Here is a 19,290-nt window from a genome sequence, read left to right as displayed (position 1 = left end):
ATAACTGAGCAGGTGCATAGCCCCCCTTCACCAACAGGGGGCTCCCAAGAGCACCAGAACTGCTTCACTAATCAGGTTCATAAATGTAATTTTTTTTTATTTCTTAAGTCATAAATCAGTGACAAGACTTGATTTTTAAAATGTTATACACTAATGATACTGTCATAATTTAACCAATAAAATTAGTGTAACAATTTAAATTTATTTTATTATTTCTTGAAAGAAATTATTTAATGACTAGTTTAGTTGTTAAACATCAAGTTTGTCCATCTATGTAAAAATAAAAAAAAAGTTAATGAAAATAAGCATTGGATTGTGATTAAAGGTATAAAAGCTTTCTGAAGTAGTAACAAGACACCATGTAAACCTTTTTCCTGCAGAACCACAGGTAAGATGTGCAGTTCATTGGCCACACCCACCTCAGGGTCAATGGGCTCAGCTTGCTAGCATTTAGTTAAAGGTGGACCCAAATTTAAAAACTTGCTCCATCACAGAATCTTTCTTAATCATATAGCTCATGACAGCCCTTGACTTTTACTAAGTTGATGTATTTATTCATAACACAGTCCATATAAGCATATCAGATGAACCGTTCTCTGTAGGGAACACAGTGAATGAGAATTATGGTTCACTGAAATAATATCCGGTGTTAAATTATTGTCAAAATGATTAAGGTAGGATTGGTTATCATATTAAAGAAGCTAAAGTTAGAATATACTGTACAAGCTAATATGCTTGATTAGAATTCCAATAATTGTAATAGCTATATTTAATACTCTTCAAAAAGATATCCTATAGTATATATAAATGAGTGTAGCCAGGCCATAAAGATGTGTTTTTTTGTTTTTTTTTTGCCTAAGTTAAACACTTTGTTGATGAACAGGTTACCTTTTTAAAACTACAAAAAAAAAAAAAAAAATGCTTTTATGCTCCACCTTTAGTACAATTACCAAACCTCGAGTGTAAGAACATGATTCCCGACCTCAAGACCTTTGCTGCAAGTCTTCACCTCTTTTCTCTCTCCCCATTTCTTGTCCGGTATCTGTCTATAAAGGCCACTAGTACCGACTAAATGATAAAAAAATACCATGTGAGTATGAGGAAAGTTATCAGCATTTCCTGAAATTATCCAGAGGGAGCCTCCAGAAAGTTTTCAAAAGGGTGGCTGATAATCCAATAGAGGGGCATAGCAAAGCAAAAAATCATGACAGAATTTCTGGAGTTTTACTACAACATGAATAGAGGTCAGGACCTGGAGGGAGTGGGCTGCTACCAGGGTCAGGAATTCACATAAGCATAAATAAATATCCATCTTTATTTATAGAGCACTGTTCACACACAACAGGGGCAACATAAAATGCTTTACATAGCATAAATGGGTTGGAAAGCAACGAAAATATAAACAAACAATAATACATGAAAAAAAAATTAAATGAAGGAGTTAAACAAAACTAACAATACAAAAACAAAATATGGAGAAGAAATAACAAGAATAAATGAAAATACATGTTAAAACGCATTGAATTGTAATGTCTTGAATCAATTTTACTAACCAACATTTTATTTTTTTTAAATGCCTTGAAGAAGCCATTTTTAGTGGGTGCAATATCCCCCCCTAACCCCCCTATAGTGGCGCCAATGAGTTTGGTCCATAGCCAAGCTCCTGGCCTCCTCGTCGTCAGGATATAGAGCCAGGCGTTCACAGCAACCACAATATCTTTTTCCTATCTCCTCCCCCGAGCTGTCAAAATAGAGGCGCTTACAAAGAGGAGAACGTCACATCCCCTTGACCCTCCAATCACCTCAGGGTCCCATTTGATTGGAAGGCGGCAAAGGCTTTAATCTCGGACTAATTCAGTTGCTTTTGAAGTGAAAATTCCTACCAGTTCCTGCTTCAGGAGTACAGAGCGAGGACCTGCAGACAGACGCGCATACACGGAGCGCAGCGCTATCGGTGCAGGACGCAGCCGCGGATCTGCGATAACCTCTCACTGGTCTCCTTCCCTTCCAAGCTGCCGCGCCTTGTAGCCTTCTCTCTAACCAAGGATTACACATTACTGGGGCGTTTTGCGATCCTTTTCTCGATTTCTCTCAACAGAAAGAGACTCGTTGCTTGCTCCCCCCCCCTACATTTGTTTACTGGTTTGTCTTAATGAATCTGATGAATGCATCGCCGTTTCATTTCCTGACTGTTGGGACATGATCACGTCGTCCTCGGCGTCTGCCTTGAAAAATAGTGAAATTTGTGTCGTGTGGCAAAGCAGCAGCGGCAGCAGTTCTCGGAATAGCAGCATCAACAAGCCGTTTCTTCACTCCGCACCTCCGTCCGATCCACTACGGCAAGCGAAGCGACTTCCAATCAAGGTTTTGAAAATGCTTACGGCACGGTCGGGACACATTTTGCACCCGGAGTATCTGCAGCCTCTGCCTTCTACCCCAGTTAGTCCGATAGAGGTAAGGAGAGCATTTTTTAAAAATATGTATTTAGAATTGAGGCTTGTTTGTGTTTTCGCGTATCACCCGAAACATTTGGCTTATATAAACCTTTTATTTCTAATGAAATACTATACTCATACTCTGTGTAAAAATCAAATAAAGTTGTATGCAGAAATGTAAAGAATTTTATTTTTATATTCGTTTTATATTTTTGTTTTGCAGCTCGATGCCAAGAAAAGTCCGTTGGCTCTGCTGGCGCAGACCTGCTCCCAGATCGGCAAACCGGACCCGCCGCCCTCCTCCAAACTCTCCTCCGTAACGTCGAACGGATCTAGCGAGAAGGAATCTAAATCTGGCCCCCTGAAGCTAAGCGATATCGGCGTGGACGACAAATCCAGCTTCAAGCCGTATTCCAAGCCGACGGACAAGAAGGACTCGTCCTCAGGCGTCTCGGCCGGGGAGAAGTCCGGTTTCCGTGTGCCGAGCGCCACCTGCCAGCCGTTCACGCCGCGGACGGGCAGCCCCAACTCCACCACCTCAGCCTCTCCTATGCCGTCGGAGGGGAAATGCGGGGAGAGGGACGAGAAGAAGGAGTCTGACTGTAATAAAAACGGATCGTCAGACGGCACTGGCACCACCAGCCACAGCAGGATAAGCGTGAGCTGCGGTGGAATTAACGTGGAGGTCAACCAACACCAGGAGACGACTCCTGGCACCAAAACATCCTCCTCATCTTCCTCGGAGTCTTCCTCAGTGACTTCCGTATCCTCTGCATCAGTTCTCGGGTCAGGACTTGTGGCGCCGGTTTCCCCTTATAAACCAGGACAGACAGTGTTCCCTCTGCCCCCTGCTGGCATGACCTACCCGGGTAGCTTGGCCGGGGCCTATGCTGGTTACCCTCAACACTTCCTGCCACACGGAGGAAGCTTGGTGAACGCACAGCTGGCCGGCTCTCTGGGCTGCAGTAAAGCCGGATCCAGCCCCCTGGCCGGAGCTTCCCCGCCGTCCATCATGTCCGCCAGCCTGTGCAGAGATCCCTACTGCCTCAGTTACCATTGTGCCAGTCACTTAGCGGGCGCAGCCGGTGCTTCCTGCACGCACGACTCTGCGGCTGCAGCCGCCGCCAGCGCCCTCAAGTCCAGCTACCCTCTAATGTACCCGACACACCCCATCCACGGCGTCCACTCCTCGGCGCCGTCCTTCAGCGGACACCCCCTGTACCCTTACGGTTTCATGCTCCCCAACGACCCTCTCCCACATGTTTGTAATTGGGTGTCTGCAAATGGACCGTGCGACAAGCGCTTCTCCACTTCAGAGGAGCTCCTGAACCACCTGAGGACACACACTGCTTTTACCGGGGCGGAGAAGTTGATATCGGGCTACCCGGGCTCGTCATCACTGGCCAGCGCCGCAGCGGCGGCCATGGCCTGCCACATGCACATGCCACCGTCAGGAGCCCCGGGGAGTCCCGGGACTTTGGCTCTAAGGAGTCCGCACCACGCGTTAGGACTCAGTAGCCGCTACCACCCTTACTCCAAAAGTCCCCTGCCGACCCACGGCGCTCCTGTCCCCGTCCCCGCCGCCACCGGCCCTTACTACTCCCCCTATGCACTGTATGGACAGAGACTCACCACAGCGTCCGCGCTGGGATACCAGTGAGGAAGAAAATCACTTTGAAAAGTTTATAATACTAAGAATGCAAATATAAAGACTTTTATATTAACTGCGCTAAACTTGTGGATGGGATCCTTGGACTTAAACTGTATTTATTTATATGCCGGGCTTAAAGCAGGCGGTAACAGCTGCGGTATGGGAGAAAAAAATATTTGAGCAACTCAAAAAGTGCATTATGTTGAAGCTGAACTCTGTAGGTAAAAATGACAACACGCATATGTTAGAAAACCTAACGAACGTAGGGATCTTCATTTCGATGTTCATTTGAAATTGCTATATGATTGTATTTGTTCTAATTTAATGTCTCATCGAGAAAAAAAATAATAATTTACATGCATGTCTGTTTCTTAAAATTTCAAAACATGTCCACATTTAAATTGCCGTTATTTTTCAGGTGATGGAAAGAGAAATTGGTATTTTTTTGTATGTATTCTGGAGAAAAAAATAAGAAACAGTTCTGTTCCGTATGTAATTGTGCCTCTTTTTTTTCTTGAGCGCCTTTCTTCTGCTCCTAAGGTGAATAATAACAAGGATACACGTCAAATTTTATGTATTTTTCATTGAATTTGATTTGCTGGGCTATCCAATAATTGGCCTTTTTATTTCAACTTTTCCACTCACGCAGGCCTGTACTTTTCAAGGCTTTCATAAAAAAAAAAAAAAAAAAAAATTCTTTCTTTCTTTCTTTCTTTCTTTCTTTCTTTCTTTCTTTCTTTCTTTCTTTCTTTCTTTCTAAGCTTTAAACTTTAAATGTAGGTCAAACGTCTGGTTCTGCCTGTGTGTGTATACACACACTTAAATAAAGTGGACTTTTGTGAAGCGGATTTTCATGAATTTTATCAATACGTCGCCTAGAGAAACTCAACAGGTTTGTGCCTCGTAAAACGAGTGTAAAGCGCCTGAAAATGCCCAATAGGAATATAGACCCCCCCCCCTCCCCCCACGCTCCCAGTGCTTTATGACAACACAGGTCCGTGTATTTGTAGGTAGAAATAAAACAATTATATTTGTATGCCTTCATAAAATATTTTATTTTACTGTGACTGTAGGTTTAAACGCACCAGACATTTAATGCAATTTAACACGTTAATTTGTATGTGGCTTTATTGTAATTGCTTCTTTACAATGTTAATATTTTTTTTTCTTTTTAAATTTGACTGCTGAAGGTTTAATACGAAGGAATCAGTTGCTTGTTTCTTTTTGGATGCAATTAAATAGTTTACGTTTGATCATTTCATCCGCCTGTAAATCCAAAGTTGACGCAAAGAAATGTGCAATTAAAGCGATCTAAGTTGTGCAAAAATTGTTTGAATTTCGCGCATGTGCAGTCCCTGTCACCTACAGTTATAATGCATGACCACCCGCGTGAATTGCATGTTTGCATTAATAATCTGATGTAGCTGCGCATACTCTTGCAAAGAGGAGCTGGGGAATATATTGCTAAATGTCATTAACTTCTGCTGAAATGTTTTAAACGTATATGGAAAACTTTGCACATAAAAATCTACTCTTGTGTGTTTATCCGACGTCGATTCGAGGAAAAAGGGGCGCTTTATGTGCAGATTCTTGCAGTCGTTTGCTTTTTTGGCCTTACTGTTCCAGTTCTCATCATGATCATCACGAATGTCTCCTTAGTCTCTCGTTTTATCGCGCAGCGGTTAGTCACGCTAAAAAACTCCCCTCACCGGTGCGCATATAGGGCCCACACGCGTCCTAAACTGATGTAATGACGGTGAAAAGGGAGCAATTTCCATTTTTACCCACATCATGGTGGCTGTGCTCGGAGGTCCCCGGTGGAAGGCAATTTATCATGTGCCCCTCCCCCTGGCCCCTGTCACTAGAGGAACAGGCAGGCACATGTGTGCATGAATTACCGAGCCTCCCACCTCCCCAATAGCCCTCCCTTACCTCTCCCTCTCCGCTTCGACGGTGGAGATTTGACACACAGTGGAGAGACAACATGGGGGGATTAGAGTTTGCAGGAGGGCTAAAGTACATATTCACTTTGTCCATCAAGGCCTGAAAGTGCTTAGGTGTGCACTGAGCGCAGCGGAACAGGAAAAAAACCTACAAAACCCCAAAGTGGTCGCTGCAGGCAGAAGATGTGTATTTATGCGTTATATTTGATATCAGCATCCAGTGGAAACTTTACTATGACGAAATTAATACATGAGTTTGTGCCATTTTAACGTTAATTTAACCAAGTTCCAGCAAAAGTTGTTTCTACTTTTTTCCACATGCAATTAGAGGTTATGCAAATGGTAAAACGAATGCAAAATACATAAACTATGGTGGCACTCCTGGAACAGATGGGTAAAACAATTATAATAAATCATCTTTTAATACAGTAGCAACATCTTACACTGAGTGTTTCTTTAAAAAATAAATTTTCATATGACTGCATTCATTTGTTGCAGAAAAAAATGTAATGTTAAGAAATATTGTTGAAAACCAAATATTTGGTGGCACAAATGTTGGCACCCCTACTAACTGATTTTAAATAAGTGTTACTGAAGCATTTTTAATTATAGTTTAGTTTTTTTAAGTTTAGTTGGCTTTCTGTTTCTCTGCAATATAAATATGACAAGACACAGAGGTCCATTTCTACCAGCTACTGCCCCACTAGGCTGGAGGAGGACTCATATTTGTCTTATCACCATGCAAACCGAGGATGCTAAAGAAGGTAAAAAAAATCTCCAAAACTCACTGTTAGAGAATAGCAGCAAACAGTGACCTCTCTTGGTCCCCAAACCACCATAACCACCATTAGATGATGCAGTGGTTGCTTGGAAGGCATGCCAGAAAAACAAAAAAAAAGTAGTTTTTTTTTTTTTTTTGTCTTACCATCGCAAATGTAAGATGTGTCAAACTTTGCTAAGACTAGATAAGAGGAGCTGAGTGCTAAGATGAAACCAAGAGAGACCTTTTTGGCAACAAACACTTCTGGTGGGTTTGGTGTGAAGCAAAGGACGAAAAGCAAATCATGTCTACTGTTATGCATGGAGGGGGATCCGTGATGCTGTTGGCCTGTTTATCTTCCAAAGGTGCTGGGAACTTTGATAGAGTGCATGGCATCATGACGTTTTGTAAACACCAGGGGATTTTTAATTAAAGTCTGTTGGCCATCCATCATGCGGTTATAGGATTTTTCACATGCTTAAGTGTGACACTATACTGCTGCAATAACATATTTGGCTTTTTATAAATTTTCAGGAAGGGTACCAACAAATTAATTCATATCTATATAAGAAGCTTGACCAGGAAAAGGCTTCAAGTTACATGTTTTCTTGGGATTACAAAGATAGTTTTTCCATTCCTCTCACTGAAATCAATTGCTCATTCCTCTGTCTCACAGTTGAGCTCATGCATGTTCAGCTGTCTAAACTGCAGTTGTGACAAAACACAGGCACCAAAACATTTAAAAAATGTAAACCATATGTGAACGCACATTTCTTCTGTGTATACTGTGACTTCTTGTTGGAGACCAGAAGCAGTTCCCTTCAGATTTGTAGGATGTTCGCAGAGAATGGCACTGCATGAAAACCTGGCAGGACATCTGGCAACAGTGGAGGTGGGAGGAGGGTGGTGGTGCTGGGGGGTCCTGGACATGACTCACGCACACCTAACCCCATATTCGGCCCTGCTGAATTACAAGCACTAAAGCTGTCATTAGTGGGTGTATGGTACAATATAAAGACACTGTGTCATCAGCAGTAGAAAATCTATAGCTTGGTTAACAGCTGTGTCAATAAGAAGAAACAGCTTTAATGTTGAACCCCATGCCAGACATAAGTCAAAGAGTAATTATTATCTCTAATGTACAGTGCCAGGAAAAAATATACATAATGGTCGTGGGCATGAATGTCACAATAATTTTGGGCCTTTAAGGATGCCTTTAAGTTTTTCTTTATAATGGATGTCAGATTGTACCACAGACAGCTTTAATGAATTTTAAAAAATAAGAATTTTATGTGCAAGTACAAATTTTTTTGCGGATTTTCTCAAAACCACACATGTTCAAATTCAGAAGCTCAACTATAAGCATACAGCCCCAAGATATTTGGCTAAATGTCTCCTAAAAAGTTGCATCGCAACAACACACTCCATCCACAGGCTTCTGGCATAGTCTGGGCTAGTTATTTGACCACTCTTCCTGGGAGAATTGGTTAATTTAAAATGGTTTTAAATATTCTCCACACATTTCTAAGAGGTCAGGGTAACTCCAAACTTCTGTCCTGTTTCTTTATGCATTCCAAAACCAGTTTTAATGTGTGTTTGACATAATTGTCCTGTTGAAACACCTAATTTTGTCCAGCTTTCAGTCACCTAGGTCTTGATTTAAGGTAAAGAATGTGGAGGTAGTCCTCATTCCTCCTCACTCCATCTGCTTTCATTAATCAGCCCTAAAGTATGATACCACCACCTCAGTAAAGGTGTCTGTTATGGAGCAAAAGGGTTGTGGCCCTCCTGCCCTATATTGATGTAAATTCACTTCCCTCTGGACAGTAAAGCTGGTATTTCAGCATCTTCCAGTATATAAATGGCTTGAGTTGTTCTGGGATGTTCTTGAACAATCTAATTTCCTTTATTCTGGGGTTGACATTTTGGATCAGATGGTTAAAGTTAGGACATTTCTGAATGTGTTCAAGAGGACATTGACCTCAAACACACCAACAGTGGTTTAGGAATGGACAAATCAGGCTTCTGGAATGACCTTCCCAAAATGTTAACCTCAATCCTATTGAAAATTAGCATTGTACATGTTTCTAGTAAATCTACATGTATCTAAAGCTCACTTTATTGTTTAAACATAAGGAAAACATTTTTTATTTTAGTGTAAACTGCCAACTGTTATATCAACTTCTGATTTATGGTGGTTGGGCTTTATAGGTGTTCACAACTTGGTGGCTATAAAAGTATGTCATAAAGTGAGCGGCAAGAAACAAAGTAGGGCTTCTCTGCTATAAACAGATCAAATGCTTCAGGCAAATTTCTACGCAACCTGTCATTTTTCCGGTGGATTAAAAAGAAAACCAACATTGTCTTTAGTCATATCCATCATCACTAAAGAACCGCCTTCTGATTGAGTGATATTAGAATGCAGTCCCCAACTGAGCTCTGTAATGGAGGTAATTTGGTTCTCACAAATCTGTGCCAAGAAAGACAGGAATCCCTCCCAGCTCTCCTGCACGTGGTTACCCTCCTCATTGATTTACAAATGTAAAAGTGCTCATCCAGGTGATGTGCAAGAAGTGGTGGTGCTGATCTATCCGTGCCACTCAGATCTCTAACCAGCGAGACACTTTCTTGTGCTTAGACAGCCTAATTGAGGTCATTTCGGTCCACTCTGGGATCTCCACTGCACTGGGGGTGTTTTAGTGTTCAGATAATTTGCCCATTTTCTGATTCTGACAAAGAATATTTTATGGAAATGCACCCTTATTCCAGGCACCTTAATGGAGCACATTGGAGTAGTGTGCAAGCTGATGAGGTGTTTGCCTGTCACCGACGAATGCAGAAAGCAGAGGAAATCTCAGCAATAGGCTTGGCTCCAAAGGGCTCTTCGGCTCCATTTAAAATCGGTAGTGTTAAGGTAGTTTGTCTTTAGAGTGTTACAACTCAAATCCACAAGGTTATTTCAGTACTGAAGCTGCGGGGTCACAGAATACGGCATTATACAGAACATTACTTTTGTGTATGTAACTACTGAGTGGACAGTAAGAGCCATAGTCCTCCAATTAGGACAGAGATTTAGCCTGCATGTTTTTTATTGTTATTATTATTGTTTTTTTGACTGGTCGATGATTCAGTCTACCAAATGATTTCTGTCTCCTGCTATTTTCTCCCTTTCTTGAGAAAAGCTTGATCATCTTATATGTCAGTGAGTACATGTTATTTCAGTGGGTGTGTGCCACCAATTACTGTGACTCACAAGTTCCCTAACTACACAAATATATGTCTTATGTGGCAGTACATTGAGCTGTAACCATTAGTTAGTTCCCCTCCGAGTGATTTGCAATAGATCACATTATTAGTACAAAGTATGCATTCATACATACAAACCAGAACACGAAACAATAGATCAAATCTTTTAGAACTAAATGTGGAGATGGTAATTTTGGGGCAATTGTTTTTAATGGTATCTATGCACTGGACCAACAATAATAAGGTAAAAAAAAATGGATATCATTATTGGAAATACAGGTGTAATCGAAATTATTGCACCGTAACTGCTATCTTGTATTTTAGAACAATAGCAAACTTCATTTATTCATACAAGACCTGTCAAAGGTTACAACACTACACAACAATGCCTGCTAATGGAAGCCTCTGTGAATCACAGCTCTATGGAATCGGTCGGCTGGCTTTGAAGGAAGTAAGAAGTGAACATTTAAATCTACGACCTTATCTTTAGTGGAAAATCATATTTAGTTTTCTTGATCCAACTACACATGAAAAATTTAGGACTGGATGCAACAAGTTCAAGCACATTCCCTAGGGTAATTTCAAAGGAAATCACAAACTAAGGTAGGCGTATGCTGTGTCAACTGAATCAAGAGGGTGGAACTGGTTACATTGCTGCAGATATGTTGCATTGTAGCAGTGGTGTCCATAACCTTTGCCAGATGATGGCAATTGTAAATTGGTGTAACTATCATGTCGTTCTCTTCTTAGTCTCAAAATCCTGAGCCAATTCACACTTGACAAAACAATTGTTTTTCTGTTTTACGGGGAAATGGGGAAATAAATGGAGAAATAAAACACTTGCCCTGCCAATTCACTTGAATTAACCAGTGAATAATCCCTTCCATGCGTAAAAACACATGGCATAACCAGCTCCCTTTTCAACAAGAAGAAAACTTTGAACTTCTAAAGCGTACTAGGACATAAAAAAAAAAAAGAAAAAATAAGTATTGATATACAGTGATGTAAACAGTACACAGTGATGGTATGACCTGTCCAGGATATGCCCCACCTCTCTATTTGTCACTGGAAAAAGGGGCTACTGCCCACAACCCTTAGTGGAAGTGGAAAATGTATGGATGGTATATATGGTTCAAATCCATGCATTACATTTAGGGTGTAGGTAAAATCTTGAGTCATGGTTGCAAATTGTATCATTTGCAACACCCTGAAGTGTGTCTGACTGATTGTCATGCAGGTTGCTATACTGATAAATATTATCTTCTGTTTGAAATCAGTCAGCAGATTTGTTGACAGGCTTGATTACCACATAGACAAAAAATGAAGGGTTCTCATAAAAAGGCTTGAAGGGTGGAGATGGAATGTTCTGGGAATAAGAGTTTTGCTTTCCTAATCTGAAAACAAATTTAACTCTACCTTGTATTTTCCTTGTCCTTTAGCCACTGGTTAGGTTTAAGGATTAAGTTAATTCATCAGTGGCTTCAAACTGGACTCTAGCTCATTTGTTTAATTATAAAAATAATATATACAGTGCAGATTCAACATTTTCATCTATATCCATCCATCCATCCATCCATCCATCCATCCATCCATCCATCCATCCATCCGTTGTGGGAATAAGTCAAGAGGAACCCAGAGAGCAGCTACACATGCGCATGGAAACATGCAGACTCTGTGCAGAAAGATTCCACGCTGTGACTTTATTGCTGCAAGGTAACAGTACTAACAACTGCACCACATTGCACACCATGTACACCTGTAGCACAATGAAAATAGATGGTAAAATGGTCCAATATTGCACATCTTTACATCCAGTTTTAAGTACCAAGCCGTAAACCAAAATGAAGGATTTAGTTTATTTATTACATTAAGCTTATATCCCAATATTTATGAAAGAATAACATTAAAAACTATTGGTTTAGAACAACTTTGCCTAAAAATAAACACGGAGAAACTAAAAATTATGACCTAATCTAGAACTTTGCATGCGCAATTATACCCATAAAGAGTATACGATGTAGATCATGTGTGCTTTAATTATAAAAAAAAAAGCTGTTCACTGAATAAAATACTAATACACCTCGCCACAATAGTAGGATTTTAAATGAATAACCTTTGGGAGGAAATGTTAAATAAGATTTAAGAACTGTTCAGATCAGAAGGTAGTTATGAAGCATATATCTAACAGCATGTAAAATAAATGAGAGGCTAAATGATGTTGGCTTCTGGGACAAAAGGGAAATATTTGTGTTGCTATAGTCCTCTTCTTTGTATGCAGATGTTTTATTTTTCTATATCTAGGAGACAAGTTTCAATGGCAAAATCAAGCACTGATTTTACTAGAATGCATCAGAAATTTTTAATCAGCAAATGTGTGAACAAAATGCTGTGATTAAATTGTTCATTTGCAACCATGTTAGCATATTTTGCAAGGTTATTTCAGAAAAACATAGGTTGTTATGTTGTTATTTTTTAATACAATAAAAGTTAATCTGCAACATCAAAACGTTTCTAATAGGGTATCTGATTGTGTTCAGGTTCGATTGAATGACTTCAAAGTATAAGAACAGACATTATGAAAATATGTTTTCACCTATGGAAAACCAGTTTATTTATACAAGGAACAAATTGTCATCTTTAGTCTGTGTCACACCCCTGAGCTAAATTTCCCATCTCAGCAGCTGTTTGCAAACCTGTAAAGAATCGTGTGGGAACATTAATAGTTCTTTGGGCAGTGTTGATACTCTACAGGACCATTATGCAGTTTAAAGAACACCGAAGCCTCAGGACTTATTGTACACAGAGTAGAAGAAAGTGTAGGTTATACTTCACCATGATATCCTCCAGAGCTTCCTGGTTGGAGCCAAGTGTGAAAACAGCAATATATAACTCCTGTGTGATTTATGAGAGCTATATTTATCATGTTGATATAAACTATTCAACTATTACCAGCTTCCACGTTACGCAAGCAATTTATCCATGTCAGCGGACCAAACAAACTCTAGTGGCCAATACACAGCTAGCCCTAAACCAAACTGTAGTGTACTTTCCCTTGTGTTTCCTCAAACTGATTATAATGGAGGCTTATTCAGCTCGACCAAATGTTGTAGGTGATGACACAGGCATATAGAGATGAGGTATATCAGAGGTATTATTCTGCATTTTAGAGTTCACTGTGAAACAGAACCATCAATTTATCAGTTAATTTGTGTTTCCTCCCCTTGTTTTTCTTTTAGGAAAAATAAGACAAATGTAATATAGTAATTTTGTAATTTTTCTCTGGAAATTTTGATTAGGCAGTTGAATTAGTGTATGATAAACGGTATATAAAATGTACGTCATACTACACCTCCAAATATGTTGCCAACCCCTGGTACAGATGTGTAAAATTTCCTAAAATTAATCACACACTACAAGATTAGAAAAATCCACCATTTCTTCTAATTTCATTTATTCAGTTGGGAAAAAAGCATATCTGATATTTCAGTGAGTCCTTGATGCCATGCACTTTTGAAGCGTTGCTAGGACAAATAGGCATCTGTGCCAGGTCATATCTATTGTTAAGAAATATTAGGGGCACCAATAAGCATTTACATGGTTGTCTTTGTAAAACAAAATGCATTTTTAAATGTATTTTAAGTGTGAGCTTTTGCCACAGCAATAAAAGATTCATGCATTTAAAGGCTTATTACACATATTTACATAGGGTGCAGATAACTGTGTTCTGAGAAAAGAAAGCATAAAATAATTTCTCGCTAAAATATCAATGCAGTTTTTGTGGTTCCTGAGAGATAAATTATCCAAATGGAGAAACCAGCTGAGCTCTCCTCATTGTAATTTTTAAAGAAACAAGTAGAGCGGAATGGGTTATATGAATCAGTCCTTGGGGTCAGATGGGTTTGAAACAACTAGAAACCTTCAATATGATGTGTGGATGTTCTTTGAATTCCTCTTTATAAACTGTTTATTTGTAGAGTACACAACAACTCCAGATGGCCTGCCAGATACTACATGTGTCGCCTGAGATGGTAGACATAGCTACACTTTATGTATAACAACGGGAGCAAGACACTCACTCAGATTTGTGCTGTTACAGTAAACTAACTGTAGTAAGTAAGCATCAACACTAGAGAGGGGTTGTAGAATTAAGTGTTTTAACACAGCCCGTTATTCTGCATACTGGATAGATATAGGGTTTAAATAGACACACACTGAAATCCACGTAACCATTGATTGTGTGAGCGTGCTGCAAATCAACAGTTCACAACAGTCTCAGTCTGCAACAGTACATTTTCTGCTTAATGGCAGCTGAAAGAAATTACAAGTTAGTAACCTTGAAGGATTTACATCATATGACAGAAGAGGCACACACAACTTGCACTTGCCACACACACCTGAGCAGTCAATCAAAAAATAAACAGATGAAATTTACTGAAAATGGAAGGAGGGAAAAAACTGTCACAAGGATGATTCTCACCACAAACAAAGTGGGAAAGACAAGTGAGACGATCTTTTGAACCCTTGCGTAAATAAGAGGAATTAGGCGTCGAACATCCAGGTAATAACTGATGTTATGACTTGGCATTTGCTCTGACATGCATTTGAGACAGGAACATTAAAAGATATCCACCATTTGACAGGTTTCACAGTTCCCTCAGGCAAGAAGGATTCTCATTTTGATGAGTGTGTCAGTCACACTGAAGCCTGTCGACAAGCCAGATCTTCGAGCACAGGCGTTCAGGAATAACTAACACTTCTCAAGAAATACAAATGGAATATTTGAATAGCTCTGTGAAGCAGAAATGATTATGGCTAAACTTAAAGATGTTTATACAACTTTAAACATCTGGAAGAACAAATCTACCCTATATTGTTTCTACATCCCAGTAATGCATTTTAATATATTTTTTATTCTCTGTGAGTATTTAAACTGTGCATGCTTTTTAATTTACTATGCTGGAGAGGTTTTCAAAGTAACGATCATGAAAAACATAGAATTAAAAAAGTAGCACAAGCCACAGCTTCCAGTTCACATGAGCTCCCTGCCCTGTGGAGAATAATTGTACAAATTCTCAAAATGGATCATTCATAATAAGCTTTAGTGAATTAGTTGTGACTAAAGTTGACAGGGCTGTGGGGAGAATGGTGGATGACATGGAGTTTTAAATGCCACACTCAGCACCAAGTGTGAATAGTCTCTCTGTGTGCATTTTTCACTGCAGCATGTGCCATGTTCAATATCTGACACTCGTAATGATTTACGTCTCTCTCCTGGCCAAATAATTTACAGAGATACAGCTCTCTGTGCTTTTAACGGTTGTTGTATAGACCTGCCTCCCTTCAAAATGTCGCACAAGCAAGCCAGCCATGTGCTTGGATGGATTGGATACCTCTCAGAGTTGATTAATAAGGCTGCTCGGCCCTTCGGTCCAAACACAGTGTCAGGAAACGTGTGAGCTTGTGTGCTTTGTATGCATTTGTGAAAAGAGCTCAGTCCACTGCAACCTTGGTATTATGCTTGATCTCATAAATAACAGAGTTGCTGTAAAGTTTGATTTGTGATGTATGCACAGCATTCACAATGGCAGCCCTAGAATAAAATATGAATGGCCGTTTTTTATTTTGGGTAAATGTTTGTGCTTGCCCATGTAAATATAAGTTCAAAGAGATGCATTGTTGGTTCTTTATGGACGGCTAGTCTGCTGTTGTGCAAACAAAGCTAGAGAGCATTATTCATTGCTGTGTTTTTCAAACCTAATTCCACAGATGGTGGCAACTAAAAGGAGCCGGCCTTTTAACTATTATTCTCAGTTAATATTTAATATATCGGGCAGGTGAATGAAACTGAGCAAAAGAGACTCGATGTGCAAACAATCATCAAAGTTTTTACTTCAGATCAATTCTTAATTGAGGAAAATAGTGGGAATCATTTTTAAGTCAATTTACACATATTCTTTACAGTCTAATGTTATACATATTTTATTTGCTATTAAAATTGTGTTAAAGAAGCTAGTGACCTCAAAAGGGTTTGACTTGAACTTTTGCACTTTACTTTTTCATTTCCTAAAATGGGGTTTAAGTTGAAACAGGTTTCTTACTCTTTATTAATTAATGATCAAATCTTAGATGGTACTGAAATTTATAGACATGTCTTTTAGAAGCATTTATGCCCCCTAAACCTTTTTACATTTTGTCAATGTAGAACCACAGGCTGCAATGGATATTAATAGAACAACACAAATTAGTGCAAAATTCTAAAGTGAAAGCAAAAGGAGACATGTTTTTTTTTTTTTTTTTTCAATGAATATCTTAAAAATGCCCAGTGCAGTCGTATTAAGGCCTACTGAGTCAAAACTTTGCAGAACCACCTGTTGGTGCGATTAGAGCTGCAAATCGTTTTGGGTTTTTCTCTACCAGCCTTGAGCAGCTAGAGACTTTCTCGTTTAGTAAACAACTCTGGCTCAGTCAGACTGGATGGAGAGCATCTGTGCAAGTCAGTATTTAGGTCTTGTCACAGATTCTCAATTGAATTTAGGTCTCTTCCAATCCACTCTCGCCAGCCTCTTAGTCTCTAAAGAAAACCACCCCATCAGCACGATGCCTCCACCATGTGTCAGTATGGGGATCATGTTTTCAGGGTGATGTACAGTGTTGGTTTTCTGCCACACATAGTTTTTTCGGTCTCATTTCACCAAAGCACTTTTTTCCATTAGTTTGTTGTGTCCTCTGCTTGGCTTGCGGCAAACTACAAATCTGACGCGTTATGGTTCTTTTCAATAAAGGCTTTCCTCTTAACACCATTCCCTTGAGGTCAAATTTGTGAAATGCAAAACAACATTTGTCCTGCTTACAGATCCTTTCACCACAAACCTGGATCTCTACAGCTCCTCCAAAGTATGGACTTCTTGGCTGCTTCTCTGATTAATGCTCTCCTTACCCAGGGTGTCCTTGGTCTTTATGATGCTTTTTGCTCAACAATGTTGTCTAAGAAACCTTCACAGAGCAGATGTTTTAACTCTGAAATTAAAATACATACTTTTGATTAACTGATCTCTTAAGGCAGTTATTTGAACTGTTTTTTATTGAGTTTTTAGAGTAAAGGGGATGAATACAAAAAGATTTAAAAAAAACAACTATTGCTACTTTCTTTTGGTCTACCACATAAATTCTCAATGAAATAAAACTACTCCTAAGTTCTAGTATGTGAATCAAACAGGAGAGGAAAATTTATACGATGGCCTAATGCGAGTCTCCCCAGAATTCAGTGTCAACAAATTGTTTGAGAACCACTGGTTTTGACAGTCCAAAACTGCAGGGAGGCAGCAGGCATTTTCCAGTTCAGAGCTCAGCGAAGCCCAGCATGACTTCGACAGGTTGAGTGCCTGCGTGCTTTCACTCTGGAGTGAACGAACAATATCCCCTTGTTCCTGGCGAAAAGAAAGGAGAATCGGTGTGACAGCTGTGAACAAATATCACGATGATGGGGTAGTCAGCCATGTGAGATGCAAAATGCTCCCCCCCCCCCTTGTATCTTGCAAACTTCGAAGCTGTAACTGCTAATTTCATCTGTGAACTGTGTGCTACGGTGTCTCATAGTAAAGTGCTCCGCTGGCTGTCAGGGAATCGTTTCGGAGTTGAAAATGAACACGTATGAGGTTGAGAGGAAATCACAGAGTTGACAGTTTCTTCAAAATTAAACAAAAATGGTTGCACATTTTTATGAAATTCAGCAAAAAATACAGAGATGCATACTTTATTTTTTACTAATGTTATACAGCAATGCAAATTCTAACGTTACACTTTTATCCTTTCTCAGTCATGCACATGTGTATATAAAATTCTGGCATTAATGATCAAATATTTGCTTTTTTTCTGTCTTTCTTGATTTGTCCTAGGTTTTTCTCTAAAGCTCCTTGACTCTGTTTGACTGAAACCCACATTAAAATCCAGATGAATGCTGTAACCTTTCGACACATTGCAAAGGCAGCACACAGCTGCCCTCTGTGTTTCCTGTGCACCATTTAATGGCTCATCCATCTCATCTGTTCAGCCAAATGTGCTTGTTGAAAAGTATCTGAATGTGCTTTCCGCCACAGATTTAATTTCCATACACACTGTCTAGTTTGAGCTCCTTCCTATGTGGCGGCTTGTCTTGGCCACAAAAGGTCCATCGTTTTAGTATCGCACAGTTAGCGGCGCTTCCTGCAGCTATATTTATGTACTCCAACTGTATACGATTTCATTGAAACCTGACCAGTGGGTGATTTGTCTCCATAAGAGTGTGCCATTTACAAGCAGCCATGCTGGGGCGGGACCCCAACCGGAGGACTTGTTAATAGCATACATCCAATTCGCACCAGATGCTGTCCAGAACAAACCAACATATGCTGAGAAAAGTGTCGAAACCAATTTGCTATGAATGCTGGACCATTGTGTTAAAGAAATGTTTAAGTAACACACAGAGGACTTTTTTTAAAGCTGGCGCCATCATAATAAAGCAAAACGTTACATAGAGATGTTTCCTTAGGGTAGATTTTAATCTATGTTTTCTATTATGAGGATGTACTTTCTCAATATTATTTCCTTTTTTTCTGGTTTTTAAGATAATTTTACAAAAATTAATTCATTTGAATACTCTTTCGTAGGATTCCCTAATCTAATAGAAGTGCAAGACATCTGAGCCTCATGGATTCATAAGTAACAAAATAATAACATCTATTTAAATGTGCCGTTCATTTTCAACAACTGTGGCAGCATTAAGAAGCTTAGTTTGCTAGCTTTTAAAGTTGTTGCTAACATTAGAGTTATCACTGTCACTTAACTGGTTGAAAAGGGATACAAACCTAAAATTCCTGCTTCAACATAGATTAAATCTCAACCACAGGTCATAATTTTCCTAACCTTTACTAATGTGATGTATTCACTCATATTACAGCAGTGTAAACATCAGCCTATTTATTTTCTGCAGAACACTGCGCATGATGATAATTCTGGTTAATTGAGCATCTTTGATTAAATTTCAATCCAAATGTTAAGTAACCATTTTTGCGACTAAAAACAGATTAATTATTGTTAGAATCTTAACCATTATTGAACATTATCTGTGCAAACCAATGTGCTTGATTAAAATTTTAATAATTGTATAAACCAGTATTTATGTCTGCCCAAATTTTTTGTTATAATGTAGGTTGTGTTAATTTTTTTTACTAATGTTATATAGTCCCATTATGATTTCTTTACTATTTTTAATTTACA

At 39.3% G+C, this 19,290-nt stretch overlaps 1 protein-coding gene across 1 annotated transcript; it reads left to right on the top strand.

Moving 5' to 3' along the window:
• Window positions 1–1,573: 1,573 nt before the first annotated feature.
• Window positions 1,574–4,577, top strand: znf503 (zinc finger protein 503). The gene is made up of 2 exons (XM_047352555.1): window positions 1,574–2,454; window positions 2,659–4,577. The coding sequence occupies exons 1-2, from the start codon at window positions 2,200–2,202 to the stop codon at window positions 4,093–4,095; spliced, it is 1,692 nt and encodes a 563-aa protein (XP_047208511.1). The 5' UTR covers window positions 1,574–2,199; the 3' UTR covers window positions 4,096–4,577.
• The last annotated feature ends 14,713 nt before the right edge of the window (window positions 4,578–19,290 follow it).

This window comes from Girardinichthys multiradiatus, chromosome 22, assembly GCF_021462225.1.
Source record: "Girardinichthys multiradiatus isolate DD_20200921_A chromosome 22, DD_fGirMul_XY1, whole genome shotgun sequence".
Classification (NCBI taxonomy): Eukaryota; Metazoa; Chordata; class Actinopteri; order Cyprinodontiformes; family Goodeidae; genus Girardinichthys; species Girardinichthys multiradiatus.
Note: the sequence above shows the minus strand (reverse complement) of the source record. Positions and strands in the feature narration are given on the sequence as shown.

Bases quoted from the DNA above. Each gene is read 5' to 3' on its own strand.
- znf503 (XM_047352555.1), top strand. From the start codon at position 2,200: ATGATCACGTCGTCCTCGGCGTCTGCCTTGAAAAATAGTGAAATTTGT. The intron at 2,455-2,658 runs GTAAGGAGAGCA...TTTGTTTTGCAG, and splicing joins CCCCAGTTAGTCCGATAGAG to CTCGATGCCAAGAAAAGTCC.